Below are 16,789 nucleotides of genomic sequence, written 5' to 3'. Positions count from 1 at the left end.
AAAGATGAACTTTGTTCTTTCATTGACAGTAATGAACAACACACATTCTTTTTTTTAACCTAACCAAAGTGCATTATGTTGTACTATACGTTGTATTGCATAGGGAGCTGCTTTGTTCCCTGAAACTGTATTGAAGCTTAGATTTGCAGAGACATGTCTTAAGTTTTTTCGGTTGGGGTCTTATTGCTAAGACCCCCACTGATCAGGAGAACCACCGGGGATAAGCACACAAGAATATGCTATACTCCAGCTTTCAGCAATCTTTGTCTGGCTGCCCCATAGACTTTAGTTAAATAAAGCATTAAAGGGGTACTCCGCCCCTAGACATCTTATCCTCTATCCAAAGGATGCAGGGCGGAGGTTCGTGACGTCACGGTCAAGCCCCCTCCCATAGACTTGCATTGAGGCGTCGTGGCAGTGATGGCTGTCACGCCCCCTGCCATAGACTTGCATTGAGGGAGCGTGGCCATTACATCACGAGCGGGGCGTGACCATGCATTGCGAGTCATCTGGCACGAAGCGAAGTTCGCTCTGCGCGTTGGATGTCTGGGGTGCCGCAGCCGAGATCAGACATCTTAAGATGTCTACGGGCGGTGTTCACCTTTAAGGCAAAGATCGCTGAGAGTCGGGTAGTAAGGCGTGCTACCGCCCACTTATCCCTGCTTATTCTCCTGAATGGTGGGGGGCTCAGCACTGAGACCCCAACCGATCAACTTTTGACATGTTTTTATTAAATGACAGGGACTCTTAAAAAAAAAATCTGAAAAAATGATGACATTTATAATCTGGTAAAATCCCCTTTAACATATATTGACAAAACAATTGGGAAAATGCTGATGTGAACCGAACAATAATATCCACTGACTTTACACTTTTGCTTGCCAGTGTTGCATACATTTAGCCAAGTTGGGGTCACAATGAGTAATATAGTGTCAGTATTATGTGCTTCCTTTTCTAACAGCTGCAGGGAAATGCATATATCATTGCTTTTAAACCATGTCGGCTGTTCCAGTTTGACCAGAATTTTTTCTACTTCTATTTTCACATCCTCATTCTCAGTACGTCATCTGCTGTGCTTATCGTGTATCACTACAACATGTTTCCTTTCTATACAGGCTAGCCTTGTTGTGGTACCATACCGTAGTCCGCCCTTTTTTTGCACTAGATGGAAGTGATAATCAAGCAGGACTAAAGGAGGCAAAAGAAATTCTCCACAAGAAAGAATCGGCATATCCAAACTCCTCTCTATTCATGTTCTTTAAAGGAAGAGTCCAAAGACTAGAGGTATTCAGTCTCCTTCCACACTTTCTTATAAGTCACCATGACACACAGTTATGCTGGGAATGTCTTCCATCCATGCTGCCTGCCACATTACTCCTACCTGTCCTTTCATGAAAAGTATTAATCCTCATTCACATACATGTCATATGCTTTGGGGAGATTTATCAAAGCTGTCTATGTCCCGCATCAATATAGACCAAACTACAGAGGGTTAGGCCGGTCTATTGTGCGCCTAACTTATCAAAAGGTGCAAAGCTCTTGATAAATTATGCGCGCAGACTTCGGGATCTATGCTTTAGACTGTATTTAAACCATCTCCAGCATGGTCTGACATTTCGGCGTACTTTCAGCCGATGCAGTTGCTTTTGATAATTCAGCACCAATGCCTTTTTGTGTCTAAAATAGACTAGAATGCATCATGTTCTAAAAATCCTCTAAAGCAAAAGTCGCAAAAAAGTTGCACATATTTAGCACATCCAATGCAGGGGCTACCCGGCACTGTGATAATGACAAGGGGTGGACTATTATGACTCCTTCGGCTGACTGACCATTTCAGTGCTCACATTAAAGGCAGTAAGAATATCCAAGTGGTAGAACATAAAAAGAAGGGAGCACTCACCGGGTCTTTAAACCAACGAAGAACTTCTTTATTTCAACCAAGCCAGGTTAGCATTCTCGTGGAAGTGCGGGCGGACTGGAACAAAGGGGGTGGGGGAGGGGGACAGGCAACGGTCCGTATCACGCGCACAGCGTTTCGTCAGGCCCGTCCCATTCCCCCACCTCCTTTGTTCCTGTCTGCCCTCCCACACTTCCACGAGAACGCTAACCTGGCTTGGTTGAAATAAAGAAGTTCTTCGTTGGTTTAAAGACCCGGTGAGTGCTCCCTTCTTTTTATGTTCTACTGCTTGGATATTCGCACATATTTAGACTGCCCCTTTCTGTGCGCCAATTTTAAATGGGAAAAACCAGTCTAAATCCTTTGATAAATCTTCCCCTTTGTTTCTAAAAATGAACAAAAGTGAGCTCCATAGCGTAAACCAACAAGACGCGGGGAAACGCTTAATGGGACTTGCGCTTACCCCAGAATATTGTGCACACCATACACAACAATGGAACAAAGTGTTGGATACAAAAGGGTCCTCCTACAGCCTTCCTGCCTGAGTATAGTGAATCGATCGTGGGTATGCTTCTAAAGAAAGACACAGGGTCATCCAAAAAACAGGAAAGTAACAAGAAAAGTTTTTATTCGACCAGCATGTAACGCCTTTCACAGCGCAAATGCTTGATGGAGCAGCATTCGTGCTGTTGGTCCATTGGTCCGTCGTGTGGCGGATTTCTTTTGAAGCATACCCACGATTGTTTCCATATGCTTTGTGAGACCTATAAAGCAGGCAGAGTATTAAAGTGTGAGGATAGTTCTTATTTGCCGGATAATTCATTCACCATTTGACTCCCGCTTTCTCTTTACATTCTATGAGTCAGATGACATTGCTGCAGAGAAACACTTGTAAAGTCTTCACTAATGGGGAATGGGCTCTTCACTTACAATAATCTAATACTTCACTTTGTTATTTTAACGCTGTGATCGTAGGTGGTTCGGGGAACAGATAAAGTACGTTTTGTGCTCTAGACAAGTCATTTATGTTCCCTCTTAAATTCCATTAATCATACTATATTATTCAGAACAGCAAAAAAATCATTGCATCTGACTCATACAATGTAACAACTAGCGAGACGATCCACTGGTTTATCTTGTGTGGGATCTGAGGTCCTTCTCTGGTCACCGTTGTGCTATACCAAGGTTGGTGCACATGCTCAGACCACTTGTTAAAGGGCAACCGGCACTATTGCAGCAGCCAATGGGAACCCCCCAGACCATTTTGGGTCCAAACAAAAAGGTCTTTTAGTAGTGCTGGCCTTGCTTGTATACTTGTAACCATGTCTTTTTGCCTGCTGACTGTCCAGACCTTTCTGTAGCTGATGACTCCACCTTTCACTATGTGACTACGCTGCTTACTGTGCCATCCCTGGGGTGGCGACCTGGGGATCCCCCCTTTAAGATAGTTCTGCTTGCAGTGGTTAAAGGTGAAGATCTCAGAGTCCCTCAGACTCTATTCCCTGGTTTAGCCCTAAGCCAAGTCTGTTAGCCCAATTGGTTCACACTCCCAGAAGACCTGGTTACTACTGGTTAGAAAATTCATTGTTGTGAGAGTGAGAAGCAATGTCACACATTCATGTAGGATGTTACATAGAATATGCCTTATACTACACAGATTGTTTACCCAAAGATAAGCTGTATCAAAAATGTGCATAAGGAAATAGCATTGAACAGGTATATTAGTAGGTAAGTCATTGGTGGAGACAGGCTACCTGTCATTCACCAAACATCTAATGTGTATGGCCAAATTTAGTCCCCCGTAGTGTTATACGTCTAGGCTATGTTCATACGGCGGAATTTGTTTGCGGAATTCCGCTGATGAATTCCTCTGAAATTTACTGCCCATTTACTTCAATGGGATTCTGCTGTCCCATTCAGTCCTTGGTGGATGTTCCACATTCTGCAAAATTAAAAGACCTGTCATTAAATTTTGCGGAATTGCGGGCAGAATCCTATTAAACACAATAGGGCTTGAATTTCATCAGAATTCTCCCTCGGAAATTCCGCCATGTGAACATAGCCTTAAAGGGATTATCCAGCGGGACTTTTTTTTTCAGGATTTAGGTACTTAGCAGCTGTGGCTACGGTGTCCCGCTCTGGTTCCTGGCTGTGCTCCTCTTCCTCTCCATAAATCGTGACGCCTGAGCCCAAAGTGATGTCAGTCACACTGCCCCTCATCCAATCACTGGAGGAGGGGTAGAATGACATTCCAGCCCTGATGTCACTTGATGTCCGAGTGTCATTATTTCTGGAGCAGAAGCGGAGCGCAGCCTGGGACCGGAGGGCCTATGTCCTGAAAATAAAAACACACCATTGGATAACCCCTTTAAGACTGCATAGACTGAATTGCTTCTTACATGATTTGTTAGTCATTCACAACTATAGTCTTGAAATGTACACAGCTGATCTGCTGATCAATGGTGTAAAAGTAGTCTTAAAGGGGTACTCCGCCCTTAGGGGATAAGATGTCTGATCGCTGAGGATGTGGCCATGATGTCATGATCGGGGCCCGGACGTGACCTTACGAGCCTCCGCCCCACATCCTTTGGATAGGGGATAAGATGTCTAGGGGTGGCGTACCCCTTTAAGACCTTATAACTCAGGGTTATTGTCTGAACAGGTGTATGTATCTCCCTGTCTAATAGGGCAAGCGATCAGCTGATAAATGAGCAAGTTACCGTTTGTTGGCTGATTGGGTGGTTTTGCCAAATAATCATTGGCTGTATGATAGGGGATGTGTGGCTGATGGCCGATTGAAGGGCAGGGCCACATGAATGATCCCTCTTTGCAAGAAGCACAAGCCTTGTAAAAATCCCTAATGACCGCCAACTAACAAGTTATTTCTACTATTGCTAATGATCTGCTTCTGTTCCAGTGTCAAATAAACAGTGCCTTGACCTCCTTCCACACTGCTTTGGAGCTCGCAACAGAACAGCGAGAAATCCAGCATGTTTGTCTGTATGAGATTGGTAAGTGTTATGGTGACCATATGTCGGCCGATTGACCTTTACGTCTCTCAATTTCCCCATACGCAAGAACATTTGGCATGGCTGAACTTTCATGAGTTGTCTTTGGTGTAAAGAAATCCACAGACTGACTCCTCTAGCGCCAGTTTATCTCTCCAAAGGGCCAAAAGGGTCAGGTGACAAAAATCCAGAATTCAGTTAAACCTGCTGGCGGTGGTGAATTCGGCCAACTTTAACATAACGTGTGTGGGCATCTTTATTCAATGTTTCATGCCTACAACAAAAGTATGGACCACTGTACTGGAATCAGATACACTGTTATAAAGCTGCACATGGAGCCCACAGGGAAACAGATCACATAAGAGAATAAGACTAATACATGAATGGTCCAAAGAGGGGAGGGGAGACTTTTTAAAAGCATCCAAGTAACAACTTTATTGGCATTAAAGGAGTTATCCAGGAAGAAACTTTTTTTTTTTTTAAATATATATATATTTATATATATATATATATATATATATATATATATATATATATAATATATTTCAACTGGCTCCAGAAAGTTAAACACATTTGTAAATTACTTCTATTTAAAAATCGTTATCCTTTCAGTACTAATGAGCTGCTGAAGTTGAGTTGTTCTTTTCTGTCTAAGTGCTCTCCGAGAACACCTGTCCTGGGAACTGTCCAGAGTAGAAGAAAATCCCCATAGCAAACCTCTTCTACTCTGTGCAGTTCCTGAGACAAGCAGAGATGTCAGCAGAGAGTACTGTTGCCAGACAGAAAAGAACAACGCAACTTCAGCAGCTGATAATTATTGAAAGGATTAAGATTTTTTAATAGAAGTAATTTACAAATCTGTTTGACTTTCTGGAGCCATTTGATATAAAAAAAAAAAAAGTTTCTTTTCTGGAATACCCCTTTAAAGAGAACTGACTCTGTGTTTTGGCTCCTTATCATATCCACATATATGAGTATCCTTGTCTCTCTGACACTTCTCCCATCACTCAGCAAACCCCTGTTACAGCTGGTTTATGGCCTTGTCTTTTTAATAACTCATTTTTTTCATCTTGATTATTAAAGAGAACATGTTATCTGTGTATTTTTTCCTAATTCTATATTCTGATATATATTCTTTTTTATTTTTTTCTGATTGAAGATTTTTTTGGTATGTTAATTTGTTTGTTTTTTAAACATGGATCAGAAACAATAGCTGTCGGATGAATTAGTGTCATCAGCTAAATTATATGGCCAGCATAAGACATCTTCAGTTTTATAACCCCAAACGCTGCTACCAGCCTCTGTAGTATAGTGATAGGATCCACAGAAGTGTCATATAAAGTGCTGCAGGTGATGACTGATATAGTTGTCTGATTCTCACAAATGCACACGGCATGGCCCTTTATATGAGAAGCATACGGGAGTTCTTTATTCTATTCTATCCTCTCAAGGACAATGCACCATCTATTGGCACTGACAGATGTTGTTTTCAACTGATGTTCTCATTTACTCTCTTAGGTTGGTGCAGCATGATAGAATTGAACTTTAAGGATGCCTTCCGATCCTTTGAACGGTTAAAAAATGAATCAAGATGGTCGCAGTGTTACTACGCCTATCTCACTGCAGGTGGGTAGTGATGCTCTGTATTTTTCAAAAGATGTGTTAGTTTTAATTGGGTTGGGCCTGGTGCAGAGACCCCCCCCCCCCCCCCCCCTTAGATCACTAGAATAAGATCAATAGAATAAAGGGGTTGATTCCTCCTATTTAGAAACAATGGGTGTTACGATGCCTGCTCAGTTCCAGAGGGTATGGCCAGCTATTTAATAATATTGATTCGGATTCTGGGCTCTTAAAGGGGCACTCCGCCCCTAGACATCTTATCCCCTATTTAAAGGATAGGGGATAAGATCAAAGTTCACAGACACTTGTCCAGCTCACCAAGACCCCTCCAATGTGCACAGATCGGTGTCCAGCCAACACCCAATAGTAGAACAAAGAAGCAGAGGATCCAGCACTATTCTTTGCAGCTTTATTGAAACACAGCACTCGGATAAAATCAGCCAACACATCAGACGCGTTTCGAGCGCATGCGCTCGAAACGCGTCCGATGTGTTGGCTGATTTTATCCGAGTGCTGTGTTTCAATAAAGCTGCAAAGAATAGTGCTGGATCCTCTGCTTCTTTGTTCTAGGGGATAAGATGTCTGATCGGGGGGGGGGGGGGGTCCTGCCATGTTCTCGGCTGCGGCACCCCAGACATCCCGTGAATGGAGCGAACTTCGCTCCGTGACAGATGACTGGCAATGCGGAGGCTCGTGACGTCACGGCCATGCCCCTTCAATGCAAGTCTATGGGAGGGGGAGTTACGCCCCCTCCCATAGACTTGCATTGAGGGGGCGTGGCCGTGACGTCACGAGCCTCCGGCGCTGCACCCAACGCTCTAAACGAACACCAGGTGCAGCAGGGAGATCCGCCGCTGTGGACCCCCGCGATCAGACATCTTATCCCCTATGCAATGGATGTCTAGGGGCGGAGTACCCCTTTAATGCTGTGTTAGCACGTTCAGGTTTTTAATTGCAGTTATTGAATATAAAGACAGGATTGGATTTGAAGCTCTAGTTTCTCCACAATACCTGTCCTCTACTTATGATTTCCTCCTGGCTTTGTATTCAATAATTGGAATTAGAAACCGGAACGTGTGAACACACCCCAAAACTTGATTGACATTATTAGGTGTCAAATTTTTAAAACCCTATTATATTTAAGGTCCGTTACGATAACTCTTCAATGCCAGCATACTTACCACATCTCGTCTGCTCCCTTGTCCTTGGTCTAGTCATTCACCACATTTCTCTGAGCTGTTATTAAGCATTTTCATTATTCCAATTACAGTCTGTCAAGGTGCAACAGGAGAGGTGGATGGTGCACAAGAAGTATTTAGAGATGTCCAGAAGCTTTTCAAGAGGAAAAACAATCAGATTGAGCAGTTTTCAGTGAAAAAGGTAATGTTATGGGAAGAAAACAGTGACTACAGAGCCTTGCATTAGTATTCACCCCCTTTTCTACCTTTTGTCATGGTATAACCATAGATTCAAATTTATTTCATTGCATTTGTTTATGTAATGGACCAACACACAGTAGTTCATCATTTGGAAGTGGGGGAAATATTACATGGATTTTTAAATTATTTACAAAAAAAAACTAAAAAGTGTTGAGTGCATATGTATATTCACCCCCTTTACTGTGAAACCCCTAACAAAGATCTGGTGTGACCTATTGCCTTCACAAGTCACATAATTAGTGAATAGGGTTCACCTGTCTGCAATTTAAAGGGGTTATCCAGGAATAAAAAAAACAGAGCTATATTCTTTCAAAAAAGCACCCTGTCTGTCTCCAGTATTTGTGTGGTATTACTACTTGGCTCCATTCACTTCAATGGAACAGAGCTGCAGAACCACACCCAACCTGGAGACAGACGGGGAGCTGTTTTTGAAATAAATTAGCTCAGTTTTTTTTTCCTGGATAACCCCTTTAATCTCAGTACAAATACCCCTGCTCTGTGAAGGGCTTAGAGTTTGTTAACCCTTTCCCGACCCATGATGTACAATATACGTCATGGTTGGGTGAGGTGAATATGACAGGTCCGGTCTGCGTCATAACCTTCACATCCCCACTGCTATCAGTAGCTGACATCTGCCGGTAAGGATGGACATCGGAGCTGGCTTCGATGTCCCTAATCAAAATGGTTAAGGGCTGTGATCCAATAGCATTTACAGCATTCAAACATTAAATGCCGGTAATCCCTGGGTTCAAGGCTATGTAATCGTGGGTTGCTGGGGAAGAACAGGGACTTACCCGTTCTTTGTGGTCCTCAGTGGATCGATGATTGCTAAAGGCTGCCTTAGGCAGCCCTTATCAGTCGAGCACCGAAAACATAATAACAATAACATTACATTGCTCTATATAAGCCATGAAATACCCCTAGGGGGGCCAAAAAGTGTGTAAATAAGAAATAAAAAAAAAGGTTTTAAAAATATACATCCCCTCCACACACACAATTTTTTATTTTATAAAACACTGTAAAAAAAAAAAATTATAAACATATTTGTGCATAATTGTCTGAACTATTAAAGTATGATGTTCCTGATGCTGCATGCTGAAATGCGTAAACTTTAAAAAATTCCAAACGCCAAAATTGCTGACATATTGTCCCAGAAAAAACTGAAAAAAAAGTGATCAAAAAGTCATAGATATGCAAAAATACCATTAAAAACTACAGCTCATGGCGCACAAAATAAATCCTAACACAGCTCCGTAGGTGGAAAAATAAAAATGTTATAGGGGTCAGAACATGGCATTAAACAAACATTGTTTTTTTTTTTTTCTTTTTCAAGTTTTCAATGTTTTTTTTACCTTAATATCAAACAAAAATTAAGTTTGGTATCTTTAGAATTGTACTGACCCATAGAATAAAGATAGCATGTCAGATTTACTGTATTGTGAACCCTAAAAAAATTATTGCCCCACAAATTTGCACAATTCTATTTTTTTTTTTTTCAATTTTGCCTTACATATATTTTTTTCTGGCTCCGTAATACATTATATGATAAATTAAAGAGTGCCAATGAAAAGTACAACTTGTCCCACAAAAAAGAAGCCCTAATATTACTTTGTCAGTGGAAAAATTTAAAGTTATGGGTCTTAGAATGTGAGGAGCAAAAAAATACGGGAGGCAAATTTGCAGGGTCATGAGGGGGTTAAAGAACATTACTACACAGTGGCTGCCCACCCAAAGTGACAAGCCAGGCAAGGAGAAAATTCATCAGAGAAGCAACCAAGAGGCCTGTGATAACTCTGGAGGAGCTGCAAAGATTAAAGGGGTACTCCATCCCTAGACATCTTATCCGCTATCCAAAGGATGTTTGATCTCAGCTGCGGTACCCAAGACATCCGGAGCATGGTGCCAACTTCGCTCCGTGCCGGATGACTGGCGATGTGGGGCGGAGGCGCGTGACGTCATAGCCATGCCCCCTTTGGATAGGGGATAAGATGTCTAGGGGCGGAGTACTCCTTTAACAACTGAGGTGGGAGTATCTGTCCACAGGACAACTATTAGTCATGTACTCCACAAATCTGGCCTTTATGGAAGCGGGGCTAGAAAAAAGCAATTGTTAAACGTGAGCCATAAGAAATCCCAAGACACAGCAAGCATGGAAGAACGTGCTCTGTTCAGATGAGAATAAAATTAAACTTTTTGCTCTCAGTGCAAAACATTATGGGGAAGATTTATCAAAACCTGTGGAGAGGAAGAGTGGTGCAGTTGCCCATGGCAACCAATCAGATCGCTTCTTTCATTTTGCAGAGGTCTTGTTAAAAATGAAAGAAGAGATCTGATTGGTTGCTATGGGTAACTGGTCAACTTTTCCTCTGGACAGGTTTTGATAAATCTCCCCCTATGTGTTGTTTAGAAACCCATCACTGCCCCTGAGGACATCATCTCCATGGTGAAACATGGTGGTGATAGCATCATAATGCGGAGATGCTTCTCTTTTCAGGTACAAGGAAACAGGGAAAGATGGGTAGAGCCAAATACAGGGCAATCCTTGAAGACAGGACCGAAAGTTCACTTTCAGCATGACACTGACCATAAACATACAGCCAGAACTACAATGAAATGGTTTAAATCCAAGCATGTTAAGGGGGTACTCCGGTGGGAAAAAAAATGTTTTTAAATCAACTGGTACAAGAAAATTAAGCAGATTTGTAAATCACTTCTATTTAAAAATCTTAACCCTTCTAGTACTTATCAGATGCTGCATGCTCCAGATATACTACAGAGACATTTGTGAAGTCCTTTAAACCCAGAATACCCCTTTAATATTCCAGTTTGTAACAGTAAAATGGGCAAAAAGTACAAGAGTGGTGGTAGTGGTTGGGGGAGGGGGGCACTTATGCCAGAACTGTATATGGTAATGTAACATGGGAATGACTGTTAAGGGGTTATCATCGCAAGGTCATACCCTGCAGGGAAAGACTGGGGCCACACAGCTCCTTTAACCACATGATGACTTTCAGCGTGAGAGTCACTGCTGTGTAAATGAATTAAGTTGACATGAGAATTCGATTGCTGCCAAAAGATAATCTGAAATGTGACTTTAGCATTTGCACAACACAAGTGATTGCACACCATAGAAGTCATCGGGAGCTTATCCTATGTGTGTGGTGCACGTTTCATGGAATACATCACACCTTAAAGGGGTACTCCAGTGAAAAACTTTTTCTTTTTAAATCAACTGGTGCCAGAAAGTTAAAAAGATTTGTAAATTACTTCTATTAAAAAATCTTAATCCTTCCTGTACTTATTAGCTGCTGAATACTACAGCGGAAATTCTTTTCTTTTTGAAACACAGAGCTGTCTGCTGACATCATGAGCACAGTGCTCCCTGCTGACATCTCTGTCCATTTTAGGAACTGTCCAGAGTAAAAGGAAATCCCCATAGCAAACATATGCTGTTCTGGACAGTTCCTAAAATGGACAGAGATGTCAGCAGAGAGCACTGTGCTCATGATGTCAGCAGACAGCTCTGTGTTTAAAAAAGAAAAGAATTTCCGCTGTAGTATTCAGCAGCTAATAAGTACAGGAAGGATTAAGATTTTTTAATAGAAGTAATTTACAAATCTGTTTAACTTTCTGGCTCCAGTTGATTTAAAAAATAATAATTTCACCGGAGTACCCCTTTAAGCTGGGTGACTCTGAGCCGCACAGTCACTGGTCATGTCTGGCACACATACAATCAGACATAATAACAAGGAACAGGGAAGGAAATAACAAGGAACAGGAAATTACAACAGGTCAATTTTATTACAGCCTCACAAGTGGCAAAAAGTCAAGATGTTGCTATATTGTATTTTATTGGCCGTGCACGGAGGACACGTGTATTTATATTAGTGAGGACAGGATATATGTGACAGCGACAATGTTCTGATATGAGGACTGAATGGAGGTGAGGAGTACAAAGGAGTGAAATCCAACAACATAAAGTCATACGTGCACATCCATGTATTTCTATGTCTTCTGTCCATATATTTGATAAAGTTGTGTATGTCAATAACAGGGCGACCGATTCAGAAAACAAAAACCAACCAAACAGCTGTGTGTACTGGCGGCCATTGAGGTCCTGTACCTGTGGAAAGCTCTACCGAATTGTTCCTTGTCCAACCTTCAGCACATGAGTCAAGGTATGAAATCCTTTAAAACATCATTTACATTGTATTCATTCGAAATCCATGGCTTTTTTTTGTATAGTTTTTTCAAGTTTACTTTTTTTTTCTTAAAATGGTTTATTATGATTGGTTGTGGCTTGGCCCAAAATCGGACACCCCTTTTTGCTTGGCAAATCTTTTTGCGCCAGATTTATAATCTACGACTTTTGAAAAGTTGGACAAAGTTGTGCAAAATCCACGACACTCCTGACCACCTGTACCTAACTATGCTATGTTTACTTTAAAATAAATATCTCTTTTAACAAAGAGAATCTTTATCTATCTATCTATTTGTAACTTTATCTATCATTGAATATTGCATATGTCTGCGACTTTTGATTTTATTTGTGACTTTACCGCTCATGAAATGGTCCATATGTCTGAGGCCATCCCCTATATATAGGATATGGAATACGTTCTTAAGTGCTGGATAACCTCTTTAAAGGGGTACTCTGCCCCTAGACATCTTATCCCCTATCCAAAGGATAGGGGATAAAATGTCTTATCGCGGGGGTCTCGCTGCTGGGACCCTCACAATCTCGGTGCAGCACATAGCGTTCATGTAGAATGCGGGAGACGGGGGTCATGATATCACGGCCACCCCCCTCATGGCGTCACGCCATGCCCCTCTTGGTTTCACACCATGCCCCCTCAATGTAAGTCTATGAGAGGGGGTGTGGCAGCCGCCACGCCCCCTCTCATAGACTTGCATTGAGAGTGCATGTTGGGACGTCATGAGAGGCGTGGCCGTGACATGACATGACCCCCTGCCGCCTGCTCCAAGTGTTTGGAACAAAATGTTCCGAACGCTAGCGGAATACCCCTTTAAGGCTGAGTTTATACTAATTACTGCTGCAATTTTACCACTTTTTTCCAAAGTCAATAAAGATAGCAGTAAAATGAAGGGGTAGTTAGTGGCAGTACCTAGGGCTGGGCGGTATACCGGTTCATACCGAATACCGACATTTTTGTGCTCCACGATATGAATTTTAACCCATACCGCAATACCGGTTTGGCCCCTCCCCCTCGGGAATGAATGAATCAGCCCAGCGCTGCGCTGTCCCCACATCAGGGAACTAATCACATGTGACCCGCGAGCGCTGTTCTGCCCCCCAATTAATTATCAGCCCAGCGCTGTCCCCATCGGGGAACTAATCACATGTCTCCCGCATGCGCTGCCCTCCTCGTCCTCCTGTTTGTTGCAGCCGCCGGCGCTGACACTCTATACCAGTGGTCTTCAATCTGCGGACCTCCAGATGTTGCAAAACTACAACTCTCAGCATGCATGCTGGGAGTTGTAGTTTTGCAACATCTGGAGGTCGGCAGGTTGACGACCACTGCTCTATACTGTGCGGTATCCCTATGTCCGGGCTGCAAAAAATAAACAAAATAAACTTTAACTCACGACAGGTCAGGTACCGGCCTCATCTGCTTCCCAGGGAATGGAACGTCGGACAGCCGTCAGCCTATCAAGCCTTCCAGAGCTCCTTACATGACAGTGGGCTCAGCCTATCAGCGGCCGGGGCGGGACATCGCTGCGGCCGGTGATAGGCTGATGGCTGTCCGACGTTCCCGTCCCCAGCGTAAGGCTGACGTCGGAAAATGCGTTAGTTTATTTTGTTTACCTTGTGTCAGCGCCGGCGGCAGCAACAAACAGCACGAGGAGGGCAGCGCTAGCGCGTGACATGTGAGTATTTACCCCGATGGGGGCAGCGCTGGGCTGATAATTAATTGGGGGGGGGGGGCGCAGAACAGCGCAGCGCTGGGCTGGGCTGATAATTAATTGGGGGGGGAGGAAATACCGTTATATACCGCGGAACCGCCGAAAGTTACAAAAATACCGTGACACACACATTTGCTCAGCCCTAGCGGTACCGATTCTGGCCACCTAATAGGCACAGAAAATTGTTTTGCATATGTGCAGCGTGTCTCACCGAAACATTGTTGATAATAAACCTCCCCTAATGTGACCAAGTAGCAAATGGCCTTGCTGTCATCACTATAGTACAGTGGTCCCTCAAGTTACAATATTAATTGGTTCCGGGACGACCATTGTATGTTGAAACCATTGTATGTTGAGACCATAACTCTATGGATACCTGGTAATTGGTTCTGAAGCCACCAAAATGTCATCCAAAAATAGGAAAAAGTGAGGATTAAAGAAAAATAAGTAGATTAATATAGATAAAGCAAGATCGTACATATAAAAGTAAGAAAGAGCTGCTGGGAGCTGTAAATCACTGTCTATGTCAGTGTTTCCCAACCAGGGTGCCTCCAGCTGTTGCAAAACTACAACTCCCAGCATGCCCGGACAGCCTTCGGCTGTCCGGGCATGCTGGGAGTTGTAGTTTTGCAACAGCTGGAGGCACCCTGGTTGGGAAACACTGGTCTATGTAGAGGACAGGAGCTTCTTCGGGGTCCTGTACAGTACACGCAATGTCCTAAAAATGTAAAATGGAGTCACCCCCACCTGGTGTCCAAAGGAGCAGCTAACCCTGGTACAGGTAAAGAGTACAGAACAAGTAATACCTCCCTGTACTGTAGGGAGCGCTACCAGACATCAGTCAGTGCATACACTTCAGTAATACAGGTGTGTTACCAGTAAGATGCCCATTCTGATTGGACGGTTCTTCCAGCCATTGACACGTTTCACAGATCTGGACTGTCTGTACATTGTATGTTGAGTCTGGTTTCAAGTTACAATGTCGAGAAAAGACCATTGTATGTTGAAACTATTGTATGTTGAGCCCATTGTAAGTTGAGTGAGCACTGTATTGTGGTATGATAAGCAATAGGAACCATTACCTGCTATGTACTTATGATCAGCTGATGTAAAACAGTGGTGCCAGAAGATTACAGGACACCGAGCAGATTCTTGCTGTTGAGGACTTTATTGAACCATATTTAGACTGTTAACTACTTCTACAGGCGAGATAAGAGCCCAAGTAATCTACGGTTTTATCACCTCTAGATAGAGTACTGTTACTGATAGTGCTGAATATACCTTCTTTTGCTATTATAAAGCTCATGTACATGGGTTACTAAGTTTTTAAAGAACTTTAAGTTTTCTGGGGTTGCTAGTTATGTTAGTTTATATTCACACACATATATATTTATACAGAAGAGAACGTCCAGCACTCGATGTCCGTAGCGTAAGCCTACGCGTTTCAGGTAACAAGACCCTTAGTCATGGCCGCCATGACTAAGGGTCTTGTTACCTGAAACGCGTAGGCTTACGCTCTGTCCTGTTCACGTATCTGTTTTTATGCCAATAAACACTATTGCTACGGACATCGAGTGCTGGACGTTCTCTTCTGTTTGCTGTATTGGGCGGTTGCGCTTCCGCCAGTCCGTGCACACCTGTGTCCAGTGGGAGGTGAGAGCTGTCTACTTACCGGCATATATATTTATGGTACATACATAGATCATTGTTTTATTCCAATTGATGAATAGTTTATAAGTTTGTATTAAAGGGGTATTTCGGCCAAAGACATCTTATCCCCTTTCCAAAGGGGATATAGGATAAGATGTCCGATCGTGGGGGTCCTGCCGCTGGGACCCCCTGTGATCTCCATGCAGCACCCGCATTCTATGCCGGGCTGCAGCTCCAGTCTTGGAAACCTCAGTGTTTCCGGGACTGGAGACGTGATGTCACGCCACGTACCCCCCCTGTGGCGTTACGCCATGCCCCCCCTCCATTCATAATTGTCTTCATTATCTACTAACCAAACACATGTATTCTTATTGTTTGTGCTTACTGCTTTTCTTTCCCATTGACTGAAGCTTGCCAAGAAGTTGTGGATCCATCTGTAGCTGGACTGAGGAGTTTACTCCTTGGCGCCATCCATAAATGTCTGGGCAATGTTGAAGATGCCGTTCAGGTGAGATATTAGATGCCATTCTTTTGGACTACAGAACGTTAAACAGGATGGCTTTGCTTTCCAGTCATTTAATCTTATTGCAGTAATTGTTATGGTTTAGTGACACTGTGTATTACATTTTGTAATATTAGTAAAGATGGTGTCTATACACTGTTTGTACTTGGGGAAGAGAGGGATTGAAAGAGAAATAGACAGTAGTGATAGGGGAGATTGGTTCAAAGTCTAATATGTTTCTATAGTGTTGCTATCCTGCTTTATTTGGGCCTCTGTCAGTGCAATATATATGCCATTAACTCACCCACCCCACTAATGATGATGGAATGGCTCTGCTGATCCAGTCCCAGTCTAAACAGCTAAACTGAAATGTGAGCTGTAGGAAGCATCGGCTTATTACTGTGATGACTTTTCCCCAGTACCTTTTTAAATATTTTCCACTTGTAAAGGAAGCAAGTTAGCTAATATTTATATAAAGTAAAAAGGTGGACATACATTTATTATACATATCAATAGAGTTAATCAAAGCCTTTTAAAACTATGGGCACCTTTGCACCATTTATTTTAATAAATAAATTACTGAATGAAGTAACTTTCTAAATAGTCTTCATTAGATATGCCCAACCATTTAGCTGTTACTTAGACAAAGATCAAAGTCCACCAGACAGACTCTGTGCTAGCACAGTGTTATAGATATTGGCAGGGAGGGAGAAGTAAATGTTCAGCTGCTCAGATTATAGAGAAGGGG

The 16,789-nt window shown here is 42.7% G+C and overlaps 1 protein-coding gene across 7 annotated transcripts in view; it reads left to right on the top strand.

Annotated features, from left to right (window-relative positions):
- Positions 1 to 16,789, top strand: part of TTC39C (tetratricopeptide repeat domain 39C) — a 97,798-nt gene that overhangs the window by 76,657 nt on the left and 4,352 nt on the right. For all 7 annotated transcript variants that reach the window (XR_008844202.1, XR_008844201.1, XM_056521741.1 and 4 more), the window contains 6 exons: positions 1,116 to 1,284; positions 4,815 to 4,908; positions 6,424 to 6,531; positions 7,796 to 7,905; positions 12,019 to 12,142; positions 15,950 to 16,047. Coding sequence is in view for 5 of the 7 variants with exons in the window: in XM_056521741.1 (XP_056377716.1) it covers positions 1,116 to 1,284; positions 4,815 to 4,908; positions 6,424 to 6,531; positions 7,796 to 7,905; positions 12,019 to 12,142; positions 15,950 to 16,047 (703 nt within the window). In the remaining 2 variants the exon portion in view is untranslated. The remainder of the gene's footprint in view (positions 1 to 1,115; positions 1,285 to 4,814; positions 4,909 to 6,423; positions 6,532 to 7,795; positions 7,906 to 12,018; positions 12,143 to 15,949; positions 16,048 to 16,789) is intronic.

This window comes from Hyla sarda, chromosome 5, assembly GCF_029499605.1.
Source record: "Hyla sarda isolate aHylSar1 chromosome 5, aHylSar1.hap1, whole genome shotgun sequence".
In the NCBI taxonomy this organism is placed as follows: domain Eukaryota; kingdom Metazoa; phylum Chordata; class Amphibia; order Anura; family Hylidae; genus Hyla; species Hyla sarda.
This window is presented reverse-complemented; position numbering and strand designations above follow the sequence as displayed.